This window comes from Lathyrus oleraceus, chromosome 2 (genome assembly GCF_024323335.1).
Source record: "Lathyrus oleraceus cultivar Zhongwan6 chromosome 2, CAAS_Psat_ZW6_1.0, whole genome shotgun sequence".
NCBI classification, from domain to species: Eukaryota; Viridiplantae; Streptophyta; class Magnoliopsida; order Fabales; family Fabaceae; genus Lathyrus; species Lathyrus oleraceus.
The window spans coordinates 445,671,107-445,690,985 of NC_066580.1; the positions used below are offsets into that span (position 1 = coordinate 445,671,107).

General features: G+C 34.5%; 1 protein-coding gene across 1 annotated transcript; it reads left to right on the forward strand.

Annotated features, from left to right (window-relative positions):
* Positions 1-546: 546 nt before the first annotated feature.
* Positions 547-13,510, forward strand: LOC127120201 (uncharacterized). Its single transcript, XM_051050608.1, has 13 exons — positions 547-888; positions 976-1,134; positions 1,272-1,520; positions 1,595-1,714; positions 2,148-2,228; positions 2,652-2,747; positions 3,441-3,536; positions 4,125-4,178; positions 4,272-4,475; positions 11,621-11,746; positions 11,998-12,063; positions 12,190-12,489; positions 12,672-13,510. The coding sequence occupies exons 1-13, from the start codon at positions 826-828 to the stop codon at positions 13,146-13,148; spliced, it is 2,091 nt and encodes a 696-aa protein (XP_050906565.1). The 5' UTR covers positions 547-825; the 3' UTR covers positions 13,149-13,510.
* Positions 13,511-19,879: the final 6,369 nt, after the last annotated feature.

Sequence of the window (19,879 nt, forward strand, 5' to 3'; positions counted from 1 at the left end):
AAAACACTCCAAAAAATTAAGTAAATACCTATTTGTTACAGAGAACCTTATGTGATGTTTGACCTGTAAATTATAATCTTTCTATAAACTCTCTTGAGCCATGTTTGGATCAATGGAATGAAATGAAATGAGATTGAATAAAATGATATAAACTTAAGTTCTAGTATTTAGATTAATTAAAAATGGATGGAATGTATTAGAACCCGATGAAATGCATTCCATCCCATTCCATCGTTTCCATCACTTTTTGTACTGTCCGATTTAGACAAATGATAAATTGCTCTATTCCGTTATAAAATATCCAAATATTAGAACAATATCTTCATTCCATTTTACTCCATTCCATTTTACTCTCTTCAGCCGCATTCGTTTGTTTAAGTGCATCCAAACATAATTAAAAAAAACTCTCGTTTATACTTATAAAAAAACAATAAATGTAAGTGTAAAATTTAAATTTATAATAAAAAACTAAAAATCCTAATTATTCAAAAATCAATACTAATATCCCAGCCATACCAAAATCAATTCTAATTCTTAAAATTCTTAAAGTTCATAATCCAAAATAGGGACTTTAAGAACTTTATGAGCTTTTTGTACACGACCAAAGAAAAGAGTTTTGATGAATGTCCTAAACACACAAACAAAAACATTTGAAACAGTCATTTTTACATTGAATTGCCCAATACAAGAGCAGATAAACGAAAGAAGACTCTAGTACAAGAGAAGAAAAACACCATCGAGTCAAGTAGTGTAAACTGCGTGTCTGTTGAATGTTGAGTTAAGCAAAAGAGGAGAAAGAAGCTGAATTGAATTCAATTTCACATCATGAGGAAGCGTGATTTGGCTATTCTCATGCTTTCGGCTTTCGCTATTTTCTTCACTCTTCAGGTAACCCTTTTCACTCATTTCTTACTCTAAAACCCTAACCCCATTTATCAAAATCACACAATTTCAATTTCAATTCAATTCATTCAGCAAGATGGCGGCGTTTCCTTCAAATACGCATGGGTGCACCTAACCGATGAATATCCAATCAAATACGAAGCCGAACGCCTCCCCCCTCCCTTAGTTGCCGATCTCAACGGTGACGGCAAGAAGGAAGTTCTCGTAGCTACTCACGATGCCAAAATTCAGGTCCTTTCATTTCCCAATTTTTGTAAAATTTCATGCTTGATTTGGTATCCTTCCCAATCGAGCATCAATGTATGCAATTTTGGAATGGTACAAGTTGTAGTTGTAACTGAATTTTGTATCTATGATGGATGTATCAGATTTTGGAGCCACACAGTAGGCGTGTTGATGAAGGGTTCAGTGAGGCACGTGTGTTGGCTGAGGTGTCTTTGTTGCCCGATAAAGTGCGTGTCATGTCTGGGAGACGCCCAGTTGCCATGGCCACTGGCTATATTGACCGCCATAAAATTGGGCAACCACATAAACAGGTTTTGGTTGTAGTAACGTCGGGTTGGTTTGTAATGTGTTTTGATTCCAACCTACAGAAGTTGTGGGAAAATAATTTGCAGGTACGGTGTTTATGTTGTGCCATATCTTGTTGTATTATGTTGAGTTTACCAATTGTTTTAGTGGTTTTTAACAGGAGGATTTTCCCCATAATGCTCACCATAGAGAGGTTTCAATCTCTATAAGCAATTATACTCTGAAGCATGGAGATACAGGATTGATCATCGTTGGTGGGAGGATGGAAATGCAGCCACATGTATGTGTTACTTTCCTTCTTGTTTCCTGCTTTGTTACTCTTTTTTGCCAAGTACTTGTGTAACCTGTAAGCTTTCTATATGCTATTGGAAAAACTCACAATTTAACGTGGATGGTGTTTTTCATCTTTCATAAAAGTGGAAACTCTTAAATTGTTTAGTAGTATACGGTCGTAGCTGTCTTGTTTTCTTGGAAGATGAAAGTTCCTCAACAATTTTATTTGATAAAGTATGATAGAATGTGTGGGTTTGCTGCTACTTCTTGAGTTTCAGAAATTTCTATTTGTTTTGAGTTTCTTTTAATGGTAATGATTTTTGAATTGTTTATCTTTAGTTTGTCTTTTGCAATTGTTTATCTCTAGTTTATCTTTGGAATTATTGGTATTATCATCTAATCTGATGATGTAGCTTATGTTGATTGATCTCCACTTTCAGATTTTTATGGATCCTTTTGAGGAAATGGGAATGGGAGCCAGATTTGCTGAGCAGCATCGAAGAAGTGCTAGTGAAAAGGAGGTATAGTCATGTTGCTAGTTAATGCTAAATTTTATGGCCATTTTAATTTTTACTATCATGTAGCATGCTAATTTTGTGTTAAATTTTGAGGCAATTCTATTTGTTTTATTAACTTCAATTTAATTTCCGATCTTCAAGGTAGACCTTATTTTAATCTACTAAACAGTCAATTCAAATTCTAGTTCTGATATAAATAGTAAACAGATAATGTAAAAGTTCACCAAGTCTTGGCATGATAAAGCCAATAAATGAACTTTGTAAATCTGGACCTTCATGATCAGGTGGCTAAATAAATGGGAGTCAGTTTCACTCCTTTTGTTTAAAATTTTTCTTTTTCCCAAAAAATGTATCGGTTGATTTTATTTTTTTCCCATCATAAGGTTGAAGACTTTTACAGTTTGTTGTGTCCCTTTTCTTTGATAGGCTTCTGAGAACAGTGGAACTGTGGATCTGCGCCATTTTGCATTTTATGCATTTGCTGGTCGATCTGGTGTAGAACGATGGAGCAGAAAAAATGAGGTGGTGTTATTTCTTCTTTGGCCTTCCGTGCGCTCAATTGTTTGGGTGTTGTCATCATGTAAATATAAACCAAATTTAGTTTAATTTAAAAATGCAATTTTGTTGGTTTAAAAGAGTTGTATTTTCTATCTGTTTGGGTGTTGTCATCATGTAAAAATAAACCAAATTTAGTTTAATTTAAAAATCCAATTTTCTTGGTTTAAAGAAGAGTTGTATTTTCTCTATCCTCTTGCCCCATCTGATGTATAACTTTGGCCAGGGGGTGGCAACTTAGTTCTAGACAGTATGTATTTGTTGTTCTGCAACAATCCCGGGAACTCAAGAAGTTATATACTTAAGCTCACAAAATTCAGAACATTATGAGTTAGAGCCTAAATATTGATAATAAATTATACCCTTGAAGATATTGAAACCCTATTGTAAGTGCCTGCACTTAGATTTTAACTCATTGATGCATAAATATGTATTGAAAAAAAGGAAATTCCATAAAACATATGGAACCACCTCCCAACCAGCATAAACTTTAACCTTTTATGTCTCTAGCAATGGCAACAGATAGATGTTTTACAACCAACATAGTGGACAAGTTTGACTGAATATGTTATTTATGCTAGTCCGAAATTTATTTTGTTAAATGATCTTGTGCAGCTTTATCCTTTTTCTAATTGCTAGTATTGTCATTTGATTGTTTAGAACATTGAAGCAGCTTCTTCAGACGCATCACAGTTAATTCCACAGCATAACTACAAACTTGATGTTCATGCTTTGAATAAACGTCAACCCGGAGAGGTACTTAGCTATAGCTGTTCAATTTAATTTTAATGGTATGTTGGATTGCTAGAGTATGATGAAATGGAGTGACATAAAATACCATTACTTCCTCTGTAAGCAGGGGAGTCATTGCTTTTCTTTTTCATATATTGATGTTTTTGTTATATTTAAGTAATACTGTACTTTCATATTTATTACTTTTTCCATTCCTTATTAAAATCTTCTAAACAATTTCCAAATAAAAAAAGGCCATAACCTTAATTTTTTGTTTAAAAATGTTGCAGTGCTTGTTATCAATGTACTCCTAACTTCCTATAGGCTGGAGACCGATTCCTAGTCATATCTTTATGTTATTCACCTTTCTCTTAAAATGATCAACCATTATGGCAGTTATTTGTTTGTTAGTATGGAGTTTACTATAAGAACTCTAGTACAACAGTACTCATCCAAATCTACTTGAGTTACTGAGCTACTCCTTCCTTTGTATGTGGAAATAGCAGCATGTGTACATAATGGAGTGTTTCATTCAAATTTAATATTTATTGCGAAATCTTTGTTTATGATACATACCCAAAAGATAGCTTCCTGTGACATGTGAAGTTATAGTTTGAATGCAGGGAATTCAGAGAATCAATCCTGGGAGTTATGCCACATCACTGGGTACACTATATTTTGAGCTGTGATTATCATTTGGTTCTAGAGCATAATCTCAAATACTCTAGTTAATTGACATTATATACATGCACTTATCAGGATAGGAGAGAAGATACTTTATTGAAGCTGGCCCACTTCAGACGGCATAAGAGGAAAACATTGAAAAGAACGCCTGGAAAGTCTATGAATTACCCTTTCGACAAGCCTGAGGATAACCATCCACCAGGGAAGGACTCGACCAAAAAAATTTCGAACATAATCGGGAAAGCAGCAAATTTTGCTGGTTCGGCAAAATCCAAGAAGGTAATTGGAAACCACGTCATGAAACTGCTAGCAATTCATTCAATTGTTGACATAGTTATAACTAGTTTTACAACTGGACAGCTCAAGATTTATTTTTCAAACATGATTTCAGCTAGAGGCTTTTGTTGTCTTTATCCAGTAACAAAGCTTCCTGTTTACTTTCTAACTACTGCATGTCCAATTTTTTGTCACGTGGTCTAAATTTGTGTCGGTGATATTCTCAGCATCTATTGATTTTAACTCATTTTTGTTAAACCTACTTTGAATCTGTGAGGATAACCATTGCTCTGCATATGGTTTATTTTTTTTAAACACGCATTGGTCAGATATCCCTTCTCACTTGTTAAATTTATTCTCAAGTCTCTATAGGTTCATTTTTTATTTCTTCTCTGAAAGTTTTTATCGCTGAATTTTAGGAGCCAGTATATTTTATGCTATAGAAATATTGATTGATAATAAATATGCAGTTTTCCCCTTGTTCATATTAATTAGGTAGATAGAAACTGTTAGGATACCTAGTAGTGCCGAGGATGTGTTAGTGGGCTCAAGTAATGGAAGGCCCATTATTTGGAGTGTGTATGAATTTAGGAAGAAGAGATGAGAGAATGAAGGGACTAAGGGGGCTGCCTAGCTGGCAGTTACTCCCTCCCAAATAACCTGTTCTAGTTTTCCAGCTAACCTACGGTTTCCTTATCTTATTCACTGCCACAAATAACTACTTAATAACTGCCACTAATTGTTAATATTGAAAACAGTATCTGCTAATAAAATTAGTAACTGGCTGATAGAATAGAAACTGCCACATTCAGTTTCGGTTCCTAGTAATTCCGAAGGTCTAACAATACTCCCCTCAAAAGATTCACCTTGTCCTCAAGGTGACGGGGAAGGATAACATAGGTCTCCACCATGGACCTGACTGGATCTGGCAGCTTCGGTCATGTCCATCAAAGTGTCTGCCGATACCACGAAATTTACAAAAATATGCTTTTGTCTCTTGTCGCTTTTCCATAATGACATTCACAAGGAACTTTTCTGCATCTCTTTCTACTTTTGTGGTTTCTACCTTCTCGTCTTTCTCTTCCGCCGTCAGAATGAGAACGAAATTTTCTTGGACAGTTTCTTGTTGATGGTCGAATGTGAGACGTAAACGACTCTCATTCCAATTCATGTTCCTCTTCATCAGATATAGGAAGAAGGATACTATGACTTAAAATGCCAAAACAGTGCACCTGGAAACCAGAAACGTTTGCCAGCTCGCTTGTAGATGGCGTCAACTTCACAACTGCAGCCACATGAGAGCACGGTTTCTCAAGGCTTTCACCGCCTTGTGTAACTTCTCACTCTCCGGTGTTCCCACATCATCAAAATGCTTCTCAATACAAATCAATCACCAATAGGTATTGCCGTCGCTGTCAAATTGTGGCATGTCCATTTTTCCTCTAATGCGGTTTTCTTGCCTCGGATCAGAACTGCTCTGATGTTGGTTGATAGAAACCGGTACCAAAGTACAAATTAATAGGAATACCTGACTTTCATTTATGGCAGAATATACTTACAAGTACAACAGTTTACATAGTTACAAATACTATAGAGAATAAGTAATTCACACATAAACTAACTAAATAAATAGTATGCTATTAAAAGACAATTCTTATCCAAGAAATTCGAGAGTCTTGGTCTCTCCCTCCAAGAATTTGAGAGCTTGGTCTCTCTCTCCAACAATTCGAGAGCCTGGTCTCTCCCTCCCCAAACCATTCAATAACTATCCCATAATCACATTTTCCTTTCCCGTTCTATAAATATTCCAAAATAGAAAACACACACAACCCTTAACTGCTACACATAACTGAGATCAATAATATTAACTACCCATAATTAGAAGTCTATCACAGGCATGGTTGTCAAGATCTCAATCTCGATCTTAAAATCTTGAGATTTTATTGTCTCACTCACCCCCGATGATTCCGATCTCAAGTAGAATCGCGTGTTTTAGCCATATTGTGAAGAAATCGTAAAATCATTGATTTTGTGCAATCTTTGCTAGTTTCGGCCATGATTGGCTGTTTTCTGGCCACCACCATTAAAAGGTGAGAAGGATGTCAAGATGCAGAGGCACAACAATTACGGTTTGGCGGGGGTGAATGTGTGCCTTTTGAAATGGAGTTTTAGATTTAGTGTTTAGAGAATAAACATCTCCCTTGTAGAGTTTGTTATAACTAATTGACTTATGATAATCCTAGTAATTGACCAAATATGTCCCTAATGTCTAACAAATGTTCCATGTGGTAGTAATAAAGTATGACAACTCAATCATACTTGTCTAAAGAATATGAAAAAGAGTTATTTTCTCACTAATACACTACTAACATATATCATGTAAAAATACTTCAAATATATATTCATTTTAGTAGGATCTTACGATTTTTGCTGTGTTCTTATGTTTTACGATCTTGTTACCCCCTCTTGATCTTACAAAGTAATTGGGTAGCATCTTCCGATCTTAACTGTGATTTTATATTTTACGATCTTACTATTTTCTCCCGATCTTATGTAAGACCTCGATCTTGACAACCTTGATCATAGGGCTGTTCAAATAACTGTTTAGAATCAAACTGAACCATGAATTGAGCCACTACCTTAAAAATACTGAGCTGATACAATAACTTATGAACTGAACGGTGTTTTAATACTGTCAGTTCAGTAACTGAACTTCGAATGTTATACAGCTCAGTGAACTCGGTGAACTGTGACAAACTGTGAATTACTCCCTCTTTTTATTAAGTGAAATTATTACTTTGTTAAAAACTGAGAAGACGCCAGTCACAAATTACCCCCTTGTATGCTGTTACTCCATGAACCCCTCAATAAAAAGTTACTTTATTTGGTAAGGAATTTAAGAAGCTTCACGAAGAAATATCAGCAACATGTGTTGATTCATATCTCCTAATTTTATTGTTCATTTGAGTGGATATTGAATTTCCTTTTTGTTTTTTGGTCAAGACATTAAGTTTTCTTTTTCAATACATTGAAGGTTTTACCTTTATGAGTTTACCATCTGATGCAATAATGCAATCACTATGTGATGGTTAGCAGACACTTAAGGGGACAAGTATTACTTGGTGATGCCACCGTGTAATAATGAATGGAAAATGGAGTGAAGCACCCAAGTGCTATGCTTTTCAGAAGCTACCCATTTTCTCTTTTATTCAAGGTTTAAAACAAGATCAGGTGAATTTAATTTCTTAAACCAAACCAGCCACATGAAGTTACAAGCTCTTTCTAGCGGTGAATCCAAACAATCAATGGAAAATGGAGAGTTGATATCATCTAGTTTGTATTTTGAACAAGATGCAAATTTTGAGTCTGTAAAGAACAGTTTGGTTTGGCATTGGAACTATAGTGCACCAAACCACAGGACCTTCGCACATTGGTGCAAGGGAAGATAGTGTTCAGGTGAAGCGATTGCAGTTCGGTTTTCCTGAAATGTTTTTGTGGTTCACTTTTTTTCTATAAACCAAACTGTGAACACGCCTAATAGAGGTAACACGAGGGAATGATTAGCTTTATGTTCGAATGATTAGTATGAGGCAGAGGTAGAGAATATCTTTATTCTGAGCTTTTGCTCTAGTTTATCCATGATTTCAGTGATTTCATTGTAGTTTATCCAATGGGGATAGTCAAGTCAGTAGACGAAGAGGAAGACCTAGAAAAACTATAAGAGAAACTATTTCTTATTAATAGATAAATGAGTTGAATAGAAACATGATATATAATAGAGCATTATGAGGTAGTTTGATTCTTGTAATCTGTGCCACTTAGTGGGCTCTAGTTTATCCATTGTTGTGGTTTCAGTGCTATTCTGATTCCTTCTGTTATACAATTTCCTTCTTCTATTTTCACTGTTTCATTCCTTCTCTGATCTATCAATTGGTCCAACCTGCTGGTTGGTCATGTCCCCTATAATGGCCGATCAATCTAGTCAATGAGTTGGAGGCCTGTTCACCGCATGTGGAATATGGGTTAACAGAGATGCAACATGCATTATTGGCGGAGATGAATTGCCTGTTTGGCTCTGTTTGGTGGCCTTCCACTGTCACCTAGTTCGGAGAGGGTGTTTCCTCTTCGTTGGATGAATTTTGTTGTGATTCTACGGAAGAGATAACACGGGAGAGTTCAACATATGGTGTGATTCTACGGAAGAGATAACATGGGAGAGTTTCAAGGAAGCTTCTATGTCCGTTTCGGTAGTGGTTGAACGAACAATCCATTCGAGGACTTCAAGGGTTTGAAGCAATCAATTTCACTAGAGTATATTGCTGATTTTGATTTGCTTTCCTCTCAGTGCGGATGCTTACCTGATACAGTTCTTGGGTTATTTCATCAGTTGTTTGCACAATGACCTTCGCAGTCGCGTGCATACTTTTAAGCTTCTGCCGTGTTATCAGGCTATGCAGATTGCGTACGATGTGGTAACAGAGTTCCCGGCTCAATCCCAACTAGGTCGCCTTTGCGAGCTGTAAACCCGTCCCAGACAAGCTACCTTTGGTCCTGTCCTACAGGTTGGACTCTTGTGTGGGGGAGTTTGTTGGGCCTACTGGTTTGGCTCAATCTGGGTCCATGTGGTCTTCTGTGAAGCCTTATTCAAATTCGGGGTTCTTTTTTGTCTTTGTCAGGGAGTCGTGGCACGTCTTCTTCGGAGTGCTCACAGGGGAGTGCCGCAGAGGATTCTCGGGGAGCTTCTGGTGAACGCTGTCGTGGTTTTAGGCATATGCTGTACTCGGAATTGCTGGAGAAATGGGTTAAAGGCTTGTGTTTTCATTTCAATAAACACTATCTTCCCTTGCACCAATGTGCGGATAATCAGCTGCGATTGATTATTTTAGGGGATGACGAGAGGATGGCGGAAGATGGGGAGATTGTAGCGGTAGAGGTTGATGAAGGAGTTGAAGAAATCAAATACCAGCCCCTAAAACAATGCAGTTTTTGTGAGTCTGTTGGTGAAGAACAAGGAGTTGAAGAAATCGAATACCAGCTCCTAAAATGATGCAATTTGTGCCTTTGGATTCAAAAGATACTGTTAGTGTCCATTTGGGGGATGGTCATATGGTGCAGGCATTGGCAAATGTGTGCCGTGCTTCTGCATTTTGGCACTTTTGAGGTCTTTCTGCATGCATATGTGTTGGAGTTAGGAGGTCGTCACAGTACTTATTGACGAGATTTGCTTTGTTTCACCTTTCATGGGAAAATGCATTGGTTAAATTGGTAGAAGTGTTGGTGTATTCAAGAACAAGTTGTATTTTAATAGATGAAGAGCTTAATGTCTGGGAAGTTTGGTCGTTAAACTACCTACTCAATGGGGACATATTCTTGTTTAAATGAATTTTGAGTTCACCCTTCTAATAACTTTAGTGCTTCGAAGGATTAGAAGAATGCATTTAAAACAATTTGAAGATTATTTCATTCTTAGTGGAAAACAGTTTTCCCCCCTTTGAAATTAGTTAAACATAGTTATAGATGTAAGTATAGATTGCAACCTAAGAGAGGGGGGTGAATTAGGTTTTAAGACTTTTTTTCGTTTTTAAGAGATGGTTCTTATGTTCTTATTTTTCCGAAATTTTTTCGTTGAAATTTATGAAACAAAATGCAGAAAAATAAATGCAGAATGTAAAGAACACAAGTATGTATCCTAGTTACCCTTTTCAACCAAAGGTACATCTAGTCCCTTCATATTTTGTGAGAGATTTTCCAATATGTTAGATCTTTGTACAAGTCTTACAAAAGGACCTATCCTACAATCTTCTAACACAAACCAACACAAGAAAGCAACACCACTTTCTTTTACAACAAACACTAAACAATGGTGGATTTCGAATCTCTCCGATTCAAAGAACCTCTTACAACAATCACCAGCAACTTGATGATCACAATAATACATATTTAACACTTGAGTTTGTATCTCTTTTGACTTGCTTGTATTCCAAGATATATGAAAGTTTTGGCTCTTCTCTTTCCCTTTGATCAAAATTCAAACATATATTCGTAAGTGCTAAAAAATTATATGAAAATGATTTGAATAAAATATCTTGTTTAAAGAAAATTATGAGAAGAGACAATGCAGAGTGTTTGTATTTGATTTTTTTTTTGAAAGAGGTTGAAATGAAATCTGAAATTTGATTTCTATTTGTATGACACAAGCACCCTTTAATTCATCATGGGAATGTTTGAAAATTCATCAGAAAAATGATTTACAAAGTCTTGGAAAAGTTGCCACGAAGAGTCGTCATGAAGTGGTGTGTCCCTTGTTTAGAACAAGTGAAAAAGTTACGGGACCAGTTGATACACACAAATGTCAATCGATTGGTTCATTTGTTTTAACGTCAAAATTTTGAAAAAATAACACAGAACAATCGATTGGTTCAAGGCAACAATCAATTGGTTTATTGAAGAAAATTGATTTTTTCTGAAATAGTGAGTTTGAAACAATCTATTGGTCCTTGATGTCAATTGATTGGTTCTTTGAAAAAGTTGAAATATTTTCTAAGTTATGAAAAATGTTCATATGACAGTCTATTGGTTCATTCATGTCCATAGATTGTATTAAAACCAAGTGACATTTTTCAAAATGAGAATCAAATTTTAAATGGTTGAAATGCAAGAATGACCTTGAGCACTTAAGATGTGTATATGTATTGAATTGCATATACCTTGGATGTTGATCTTGAGCTTGATTCATGAATTCTTTACTTAGTCCAAAACTAATTCTTAAGTCTTCATTGTTGACTTGATCATGATGTAATCTATTATCTTCTTTTTACCATATTTGTCTTCATCAAAATATATCCAAGTGAGGTCTTGACTTTACAATCTCCTCCTTTTTGATGATGACAAATACTTGTATGTCTTGTTGATTCCCAAAAGTCTCTCCCCCTAAGTATATGGATCTTGAAAATTCTTTGGGATGATCATCATTTGAACCTAAAGCAATATGGAAGCCATGGAAGCAACAAATATATCCTAAGTATATGACGTCTAAGCTTATTGTGTAAAAAACATAACGTCTAAGCTTGTTGAATACACTTAATTAAAGTTTTTTGGCTTTAACAGTTTTCACTGTTTGTCATAATGTTTTTTCTTTTGGGATGCAGCATGCGCCTTATGTTCCCACCATAACCAACTACACTAAAGTTTGGTGGGTTCCTAATGTTGTCGTGGCTCATCTAAAGGAGGGGATAGAAGCCCTTCATCTGGCATCTGGTCGAACGATATGCAAGGTAAATATAAAGCTACTGATTAGATTGGAAGTTGATTATTGTTTCACCATGCATATATAAGTCAAAATACAAAAAAAGTATATGAGGATATAAGGTACAACACAATGTCGTTCTCCCAAATATCTGCTCTTGTGGTTATGGATTTGTAGTATTTAAACTGGCCAGGTTTCAGCAAAAATCTTATTTAGCTGTCGCATTATTATTTTGTAATTTTTTTATATCCTGTGAAATGACAATTTTGTTTATCTCAGCTTCACCTTCAGGAAGGTGGCCTACATGCTGATATTAATGGTGATGGAGTTCTTGATCATGTGCAGGTTTGCGATTTTTTTCTTCAGATTTTTTGATAAACCAACAACCCAGATCTTATTAACTTAGCATGATAATTGATAATATAATGGGGGGATTTTCTTCTGCCTGATGCCTGCGATTTATCTAATCAGGCTGTTGGAGGAAATGGTGCGGAGCAGACTGTAGTTAGTGGGTTCATGGAAGTTCTGCGTCCTTGTTGGGCTGTTGCATCATCTGGCGTACCAGTACGGGAACAACTCTTCAACGTATCTATTTGTCATTATACCCATTTTAACTTACTCCAACATGGAGAACTTTATAGAAGCTTCAACCGAGGTTCAGATATGGCTTCTTTGGAAGTAGCAACACCCATTCTCATTCCTAGAAGTGATGGTCACAGGCATCGGAAGGGAAGCCATGGGGACGTTATCTTCTTGACAAACCGTGGAGAGGTATGCTATTGTTTTATTTGACTAGATGTGGCTAATGGCTATGCAACATTTGATAGTTTTTATGAGCACCAGTCAAAACCAGTTCATTTTTGTTTAGCAAACTGTTTCAAGTCACAACTAATATATTTTGGTGCTATTTACCAGATATTCTGTACTAACTTTATAAAAATTGTGCCTTGCAGATTACATCGTACTCTCCTGGTTTGCATGGTCATGATGCTGTTTGGCAGTGGCAACAATCAACTGGTGTCACATGGTCAAATCTACCTTCCCCAGCAGGGATGATGGAAGGTGGTTTGGTGATTCCCACACTAAAGCCTTTTCCCTTGCGGTTGCACGACAATCAGGAGATGATCCTTGCAGCTGGAGAACAAGAGGCTGTGGTAATATCACCCGGAGGTAGTATATTGGCTACAATTGAACTACCTGGTCCACCTACACATGTTTTGATTCGCGAGGACTTCTCGAATGACGGGCTCACCGACCTTATTCTCGTCACCTCTTCTGGAGTGTATGGCTTTGTCCAGACTCGACAACCTGGTGCTCTCTTCTTCAGTGTGCTGATTGGTTGTCTCATAGTCGTGATGGGAGTTATTTTTGTCACCCAGCACATGAATTCCATGAAGGGTAAACCTCGTCCATCATCCGGTCCTAGGTGAAATGCAGGGCCTGAAATTTATACAAGATGAGCTTTGCAGGCGCTTACAATGAAGCAGAAGACAATGCGATGACGCAACCAATGGAGCATCAAAATTGTTCAAAATGCATAAGATTTAAGGAGATTTTGAGGTGCTGGACTGTCTAGGACGGATGATTGTAAAATTTGTAGACAGAAATGACAGAATGTCCTTCATGAAGGAAGTTTGATGTTATTACGTATTACTATAAGTCTATAAGGAAATATACTTTTTGCATATGTGATCTGGCTGTTGTTTAGAAGAAGCTACACTGTACACACTTGTCAGCTGTCACCCCTGAAATACTTGATACTAATTTTTGAAAAAGATTTCATTTAGTTACACATTTTTGAAAATCTGCTCATCATCTGATTTACTTGGAATTTTCTTTAGCTGTCACACGACCACCTTCTTGGTCGTTTTCATGCATAAGCTTCTAGTCAATTAAAAGATGACTTCCCCTATTCATCTAGTTACAAAGCGTTTGATTTCATTTTGATTCCATTCAAGTGCGATATACATAATCTGTAGGATCACATCAGGCATTGATTTTCAAGAATTGTTTCATGTGAGCATTTGAATGATTTAAAAGTTTCATCATATAATAGTGCATACCCCAAAGAGTCGTATAATAGGGCATACCCACCCCAAAGAGATTTTAAGTGTGATCTTCAAGGTGAAGCTTACAAATCAAATGGTGACTAGACAATCCTCCAACTAAACAAAAGTTCTAACTAGTTTAGTTCACAATCAAAATAACTATTTCCTATAGAAGAATTGTTTAATCAAGAGATAATACACTTTTAGTAAAACTTAAAATTTTCTCCTCATTTAGAACAATTATCCTCACTTAGATTCAAGAACATTTTCGAAGCACTATGACTAAAATATGTAAGAAAGATGACAGATTTTGAGAAATGATGAGTGAAATGAAAAGTGAGGTTTAAGCTCATTTTTCGAATGTGAAAAAGTGATAAAGAAGCTTTCTATTTATAGGTCAGGGCATGATATAAATTTGGAACAAACCATGAGCCAAATTAATGTCTAATCGACCAGACTAATCGATTAGACAACCTAAATAATCAATTGTTAAGGCCACAAATATAAATTTTTAATATTTATCCGTTACCAATATTAAGATACTGTTCCAATCTATTTTAGACTCAACTAAGCATTATCCAATCGATTAGATACATAATCTCATCGATTTGTTAGGTATAAAATATCTTTCAATCAATTAGACACTCTTCTAATCAATAGGCTAAGTCTTGTAGATTTTTTTTTTGTGATTTAAATAAAATGAGAGGTTTTTCATTTTTTTAGTGTGTTTGTGATTTATCCATAGTATTCCTAGAAATACCCTTGTGTCTTTACAAGACACTGGTCACTCACACAGACACGACTATACGAACTTTCACACAAGCGCGATATACATAATCTGTAGGATCACATCAAGCATTGATTTTCAAGAATTGTTTCATGTGAGCATTTAAATGATTTAAAAGTTTCATCATATAATAGTGCATACCCCAAAGAGTCGTATAATAGGGCATACCCACCCCAAAGAGATTTTAAGTGTGATCTTCAAGGTGAAGCTTACAAATCAAATGGTGACTAGACAATCCTCCAACTAAACAAAAGTTCTAACTAGTTTAGTTCACAATCAAAATAACTATTTCCTATAGAAGAATTGTTTAATCAAGAGATAATACACTTTTAGTAAAACTTAAAATTTTCTCCTCATTTAGAACAATTATCCTCACTTAGATTCAAGAACATTTTCGAAGCACTATGACTAAAATATGTAAGAAAGATGACAGATTTTGAGAAATGATGAGTGAAATGAAAAGTGAGGTTTAAGCTCATTTTTCGAATGTGAAAAAGTGATAAAGAAGCTTTCTATTTATAGGTCAGGGCATGATATAAATTTGGAACAAACCATGAGCCAAATTAATGTCTAATCGACCAGACTAATCGATTAGACAACCTAAATAATCAATTGTTAAGGCCACAAATATAAATTTTTAATATTTATCCGTTACCAATATTAAGATACTGTTCCAATCTATTTTAGACTCAACTAAGCATTATCCAATCGATTAGATACATAATCTCATCGATTTGTTAGGTATAAAATATCTTTCAATCAATTAGACACTCTTCTAATCAATAGGCTAAGTCTTGTAGATTTTTTTTTTGTGATTTAAATAAAATGAGAGGTTTTTCATTTTTTTAGTGTGTTTGTGATTTATCCATAGTATTCCTAGAAATACCCTTGTGTCTTTACAAGACACTGGTCACTCACACAGACACGACTATACGAACTTTCACACAAGCGCGATATACATAATCTGTAGGATCACATCAAGCATTGATTTTCAAGAATTGTTTCATGTGAGCATTTAAATGATTTAAAAGTTTCATCATATAATAGTGCATACCCCAAAGAGTCGTATAATAGGGCATACCCACCCCAAAGAGATTTTAAGTGTGATCTTCAAGGTGAAGCTTACAAATCAAATGGTGACTAGACAATCCTCCAACTAAACAAAAGTTCTAACTAGTTTAGTTCACAATCAAAATAACTATTTCCTATAGAAGAATTGTTTAATCAAGAGATAATACACTTTTAGTAAAACTTAAAATTTTCTCCTCATTTAGAACAATTATCCTCACTTAGATTCAAGAACATTTTCGAAGCACTATGACTAAAATATGTAAGAAAGATGACAGATTTTGAGAAATGATGAGTGAAATGAAAAGTGAGGTTTAAGCTCATTTTTCGAATGTGAAAAAGTGATAAAGAAGCTTTCTATTTATAGGTCAGGGCATGATATAAATTTGGAACAAACCATGAGCCAAATTAATGTCTAATCGACCAGACTAATCGATTAGACAACCTAAATAATCAATTGTTAAGGCCACAAATATAAATTTTTAATATTTATCCGTTACCAATATTAAGATACTGTTCCAATCTATTTTAGACTCAACTAAGCATTATCCAATCGATTAGATACATAATCTCATCGATTTGTTAGGTATAAAATATCTTTCAATCAATTAGACACTCTTCTAATCAATAGGCTAAGTCTTGTAGATTTTTTTTTTGTGATTTAAATAAAATGAGAGGTTTTTCATTTTTTTAGTGTGTTTGTGATTTATCCATAGTATTCCTAGAAATACCCTTGTGTCTTTACAAGACACTGGTCACTCACACAGACACGACTATACGAACTTTCACACAAGCGCGATATACATAATCTGTAGGATCACATCAAGCATTGATTTTCAAGAATTGTTTCATGTGAGCATTTAAATGATTTAAAAGTTTCATCATATAATAGTGCATACCCCAAAGAGTCGTATAATAGGGCATACCCACCCCAAAGAGATTTTAAGTGTGATCTTCAAGGTGAAGCTTACAAATCAAATGGTGACTAGACAATCCTCCAACTAAACAAAAGTTCTAACTAGTTTAGTTCACAATCAAAATAACTATTTCCTATAGAAGAATTGTTTAATCAAGAGATAATACACTTTTAGTAAAACTTAAAATTTTCTCCTCATTTAGAACAATTATCCTCACTTAGATTCAAGAACATTTTCGAAGCACTATGACTAAAATATGTAAGAAAGATGACAGATTTTGAGAAATGATGAGTGAAATGAAAAGTGAGGTTTAAGCTCATTTTTCGAATGTGAAAAAGTGATAAAGAAGCTTTCTATTTATAGGTCAGGGCATGATATAAATTTGGAACAAACCATGAGCCAAATTAATGTCTAATCGACCAGACTAATCGATTAGACAACCTAAATAATCAATTGTTAAGGCCACAAATATAAATTTTTAATATTTATCCGTTACCAATATTAAGATACTGTTCCAATCTATTTTAGACTCAACTAAGCATTATCCAATCGATTAGATACATAATCTCATCGATTTGTTAGGTATAAAATATCTTTCAATCAATTAGACACTCTTCTAATCAATAGGCTAAGTCTTGTAGATTTTTTTTTTGTGATTTAAATAAAATGAGAGGTTTTTCATTTTTTTAGTGTGTTTGTGATTTATCCATAGTATTCCTAGAAATACCCTTGTGTCTTTACAAGACACTGGTCACTCACACAGACACGACTATACGAACTTTCACACAAGCGCGATATACATAATCTGTAGGATCACATCAAGCATTGATTTTCAAGAATTGTTTCATGTGAGCATTTAAATGATTTAAAAGTTTCATCATATAATAGTGCATACCCCAAAGAGTCGTATAATAGGGCATACCCACCCCAAAGAGATTTTAAGTGTGATCTTCAAGGTGAAGCTTACAAATCAAATGGTGACTAGACAATCCTCCAACTAAACAAAAGTTCTAACTAGTTTAGTTCACAATCAAAATAACTATTTCCTATAGAAGAATTGTTTAATCAAGAGATAATACACTTTTAGTAAAACTTAAAATTTTCTCCTCATTTAGAACAATTATCCTCACTTAGATTCAAGAACATTTTCGAAGCACTATGACTAAAATATGTAAGAAAGATGACAGATTTTGAGAAATGATGAGTGAAATGAAAAGTGAGGTTTAAGCTCATTTTTCGAATGTGAAAAAGTGATAAAGAAGCTTTCTATTTATAGGTCAGGGCATGATATAAATTTGGAACAAACCATGAGCCAAATTAATGTCTAATCGACCAGACTAATCGATTAGACAACCTAAATAATCAATTGTTAAGGCCACAAATATAAATTTTTAATATTTATCCGTTACCAATATTAAGATACTGTTCCAATCTATTTTAGACTCAACTAAGCATTATCCAATCAATTAGATACATAATCTCATCGATTTGTTAGGTATAAAATATCTTTCAATCAATTAGACACTCTTCTAATCAATAGGCTAAGTCTTGTAGATTTTTTTTTGTGATTTAAATAAAATGAGAGGTTTTTCATTTTTTTAGTGTGTTTGTGATTTATCCATAGTATTCCTAGAAATACCCTTGTGTCTTTACAAGACACTGGTCACTCACTCAGACACGACTATACGAACTTTCACACAAGCGCGATATACATAATCTGTAGGATCACATCAAGCATTGATTTTCAAGAATTGTTTCATGTGAGCATTTAAATGATTTAAAAGTTTCATCATATAATAGTGCATACCCCAAAGAGTCGTATAATAGGGCATACCCACCCCAAAGAGATTTTAAGTGTGATCTTCAAGGTGAAGCTTACAAATCAAATGGTGACTAGACAATCCTCCAACTAAACAAAAGTTCTAACTAGTTTAGTTCACAATCAAAATAACTATTTCCTATAGAAGAATTGTTTAATCAAGAGATAATACACTTTTAGTAAAACTTAAAATTTTCTCCTCATTTAGAACAATTATCCTCACTTAGATTCAAGAACATTTTCGAAGCACTATGACTAAAATATGTAAGAAAGATGACAGATTTTGAGAAATGATGAGTGAAATGAAAAGTGAGGTTTAAGCTCATTTTTCGAATGTGAAAAAGTGATAAAGAAGCTTTCTATTTATAGGTCAGGGCATGATATAAATTTGGAACAAACCATGAGCCAAATTAATGTCTAATCGACCAGACTAATCGATTAGACAACCTAAATAATCAATTGTTAAGGCCACAAATATAAATTTTTAATATTTATCCGTTACCAATATTAAGATACTGTTCCAATCTATTTTAGACTCAACTAAGCATTATCCAATCAATTAGATACATAATCTCATCGATTTGTTAGGTGTAAAATATCTTTCAATCAATTAGACACTCTTCTAATCAATTGGCTAAGTCTTGTAGATTTTTTTTTTTTGTGATTTAAATAAAATGAGAGGTTTTTCATTTTTTTAGTGTGTTTGTGATTTATCCATAGTATTCCTAGAAATACCCTTGTGTCTTTACAAGACACTGGTCACTCACACAGACACGACTATACGAACTTTCACACTTCTTCTCTTTCACCATTATGAACCTTTAAGTCTTGACATCATTATCTTTAAGTACAAGAACCTTGATTATTATTAATGAAGCTTGAGATATCTTCACGTTGAATACCATAATTTGAGAGTTGAGAAGTCAAACCACCGATGATCTTTGAAACCAAAGTCTTCACTTGAAGTCGTTTGACCACAATGTTGAGTTTAAATAGATGTCTTGATCTTCAAGAGCATAACTTGATTTGGAAGGATAACTTAATCAACCATGTTGTGCATCTTTGACCACTGGAGCCATCTTTAGCAGTTACTTGACTTAAGTGTTGTCATCATCAAAACCTGATAACTACTTAGTTGACTTGCAACTTTGCTATCCATGAATTTCAATATGTTGGATCACTTTGACTATACCTACAAGAACATTGATCCACAAAAATATGCATTGATTCACTACAAACCATATTTCTAAGCCTAACAATAACATCAATACATTTAAAATCAAGTGCTTTGGTTATCCATGTACCCGTAATTCCTTATACCTAAAGTAACTAAGTTAGCCAAATATACCTTCTCACATTTTTACCAAAGTTGTTCACAAAATCCATTTATTAGAAGATTCCTCAGTCATAATAAACTATTACCTATTACTGACCGACACTGAAGAATAAATATATACCATAAATGCATATGAACAAAATATACCACAATCACTCATTCATAACATACAAAATATTATTTTTT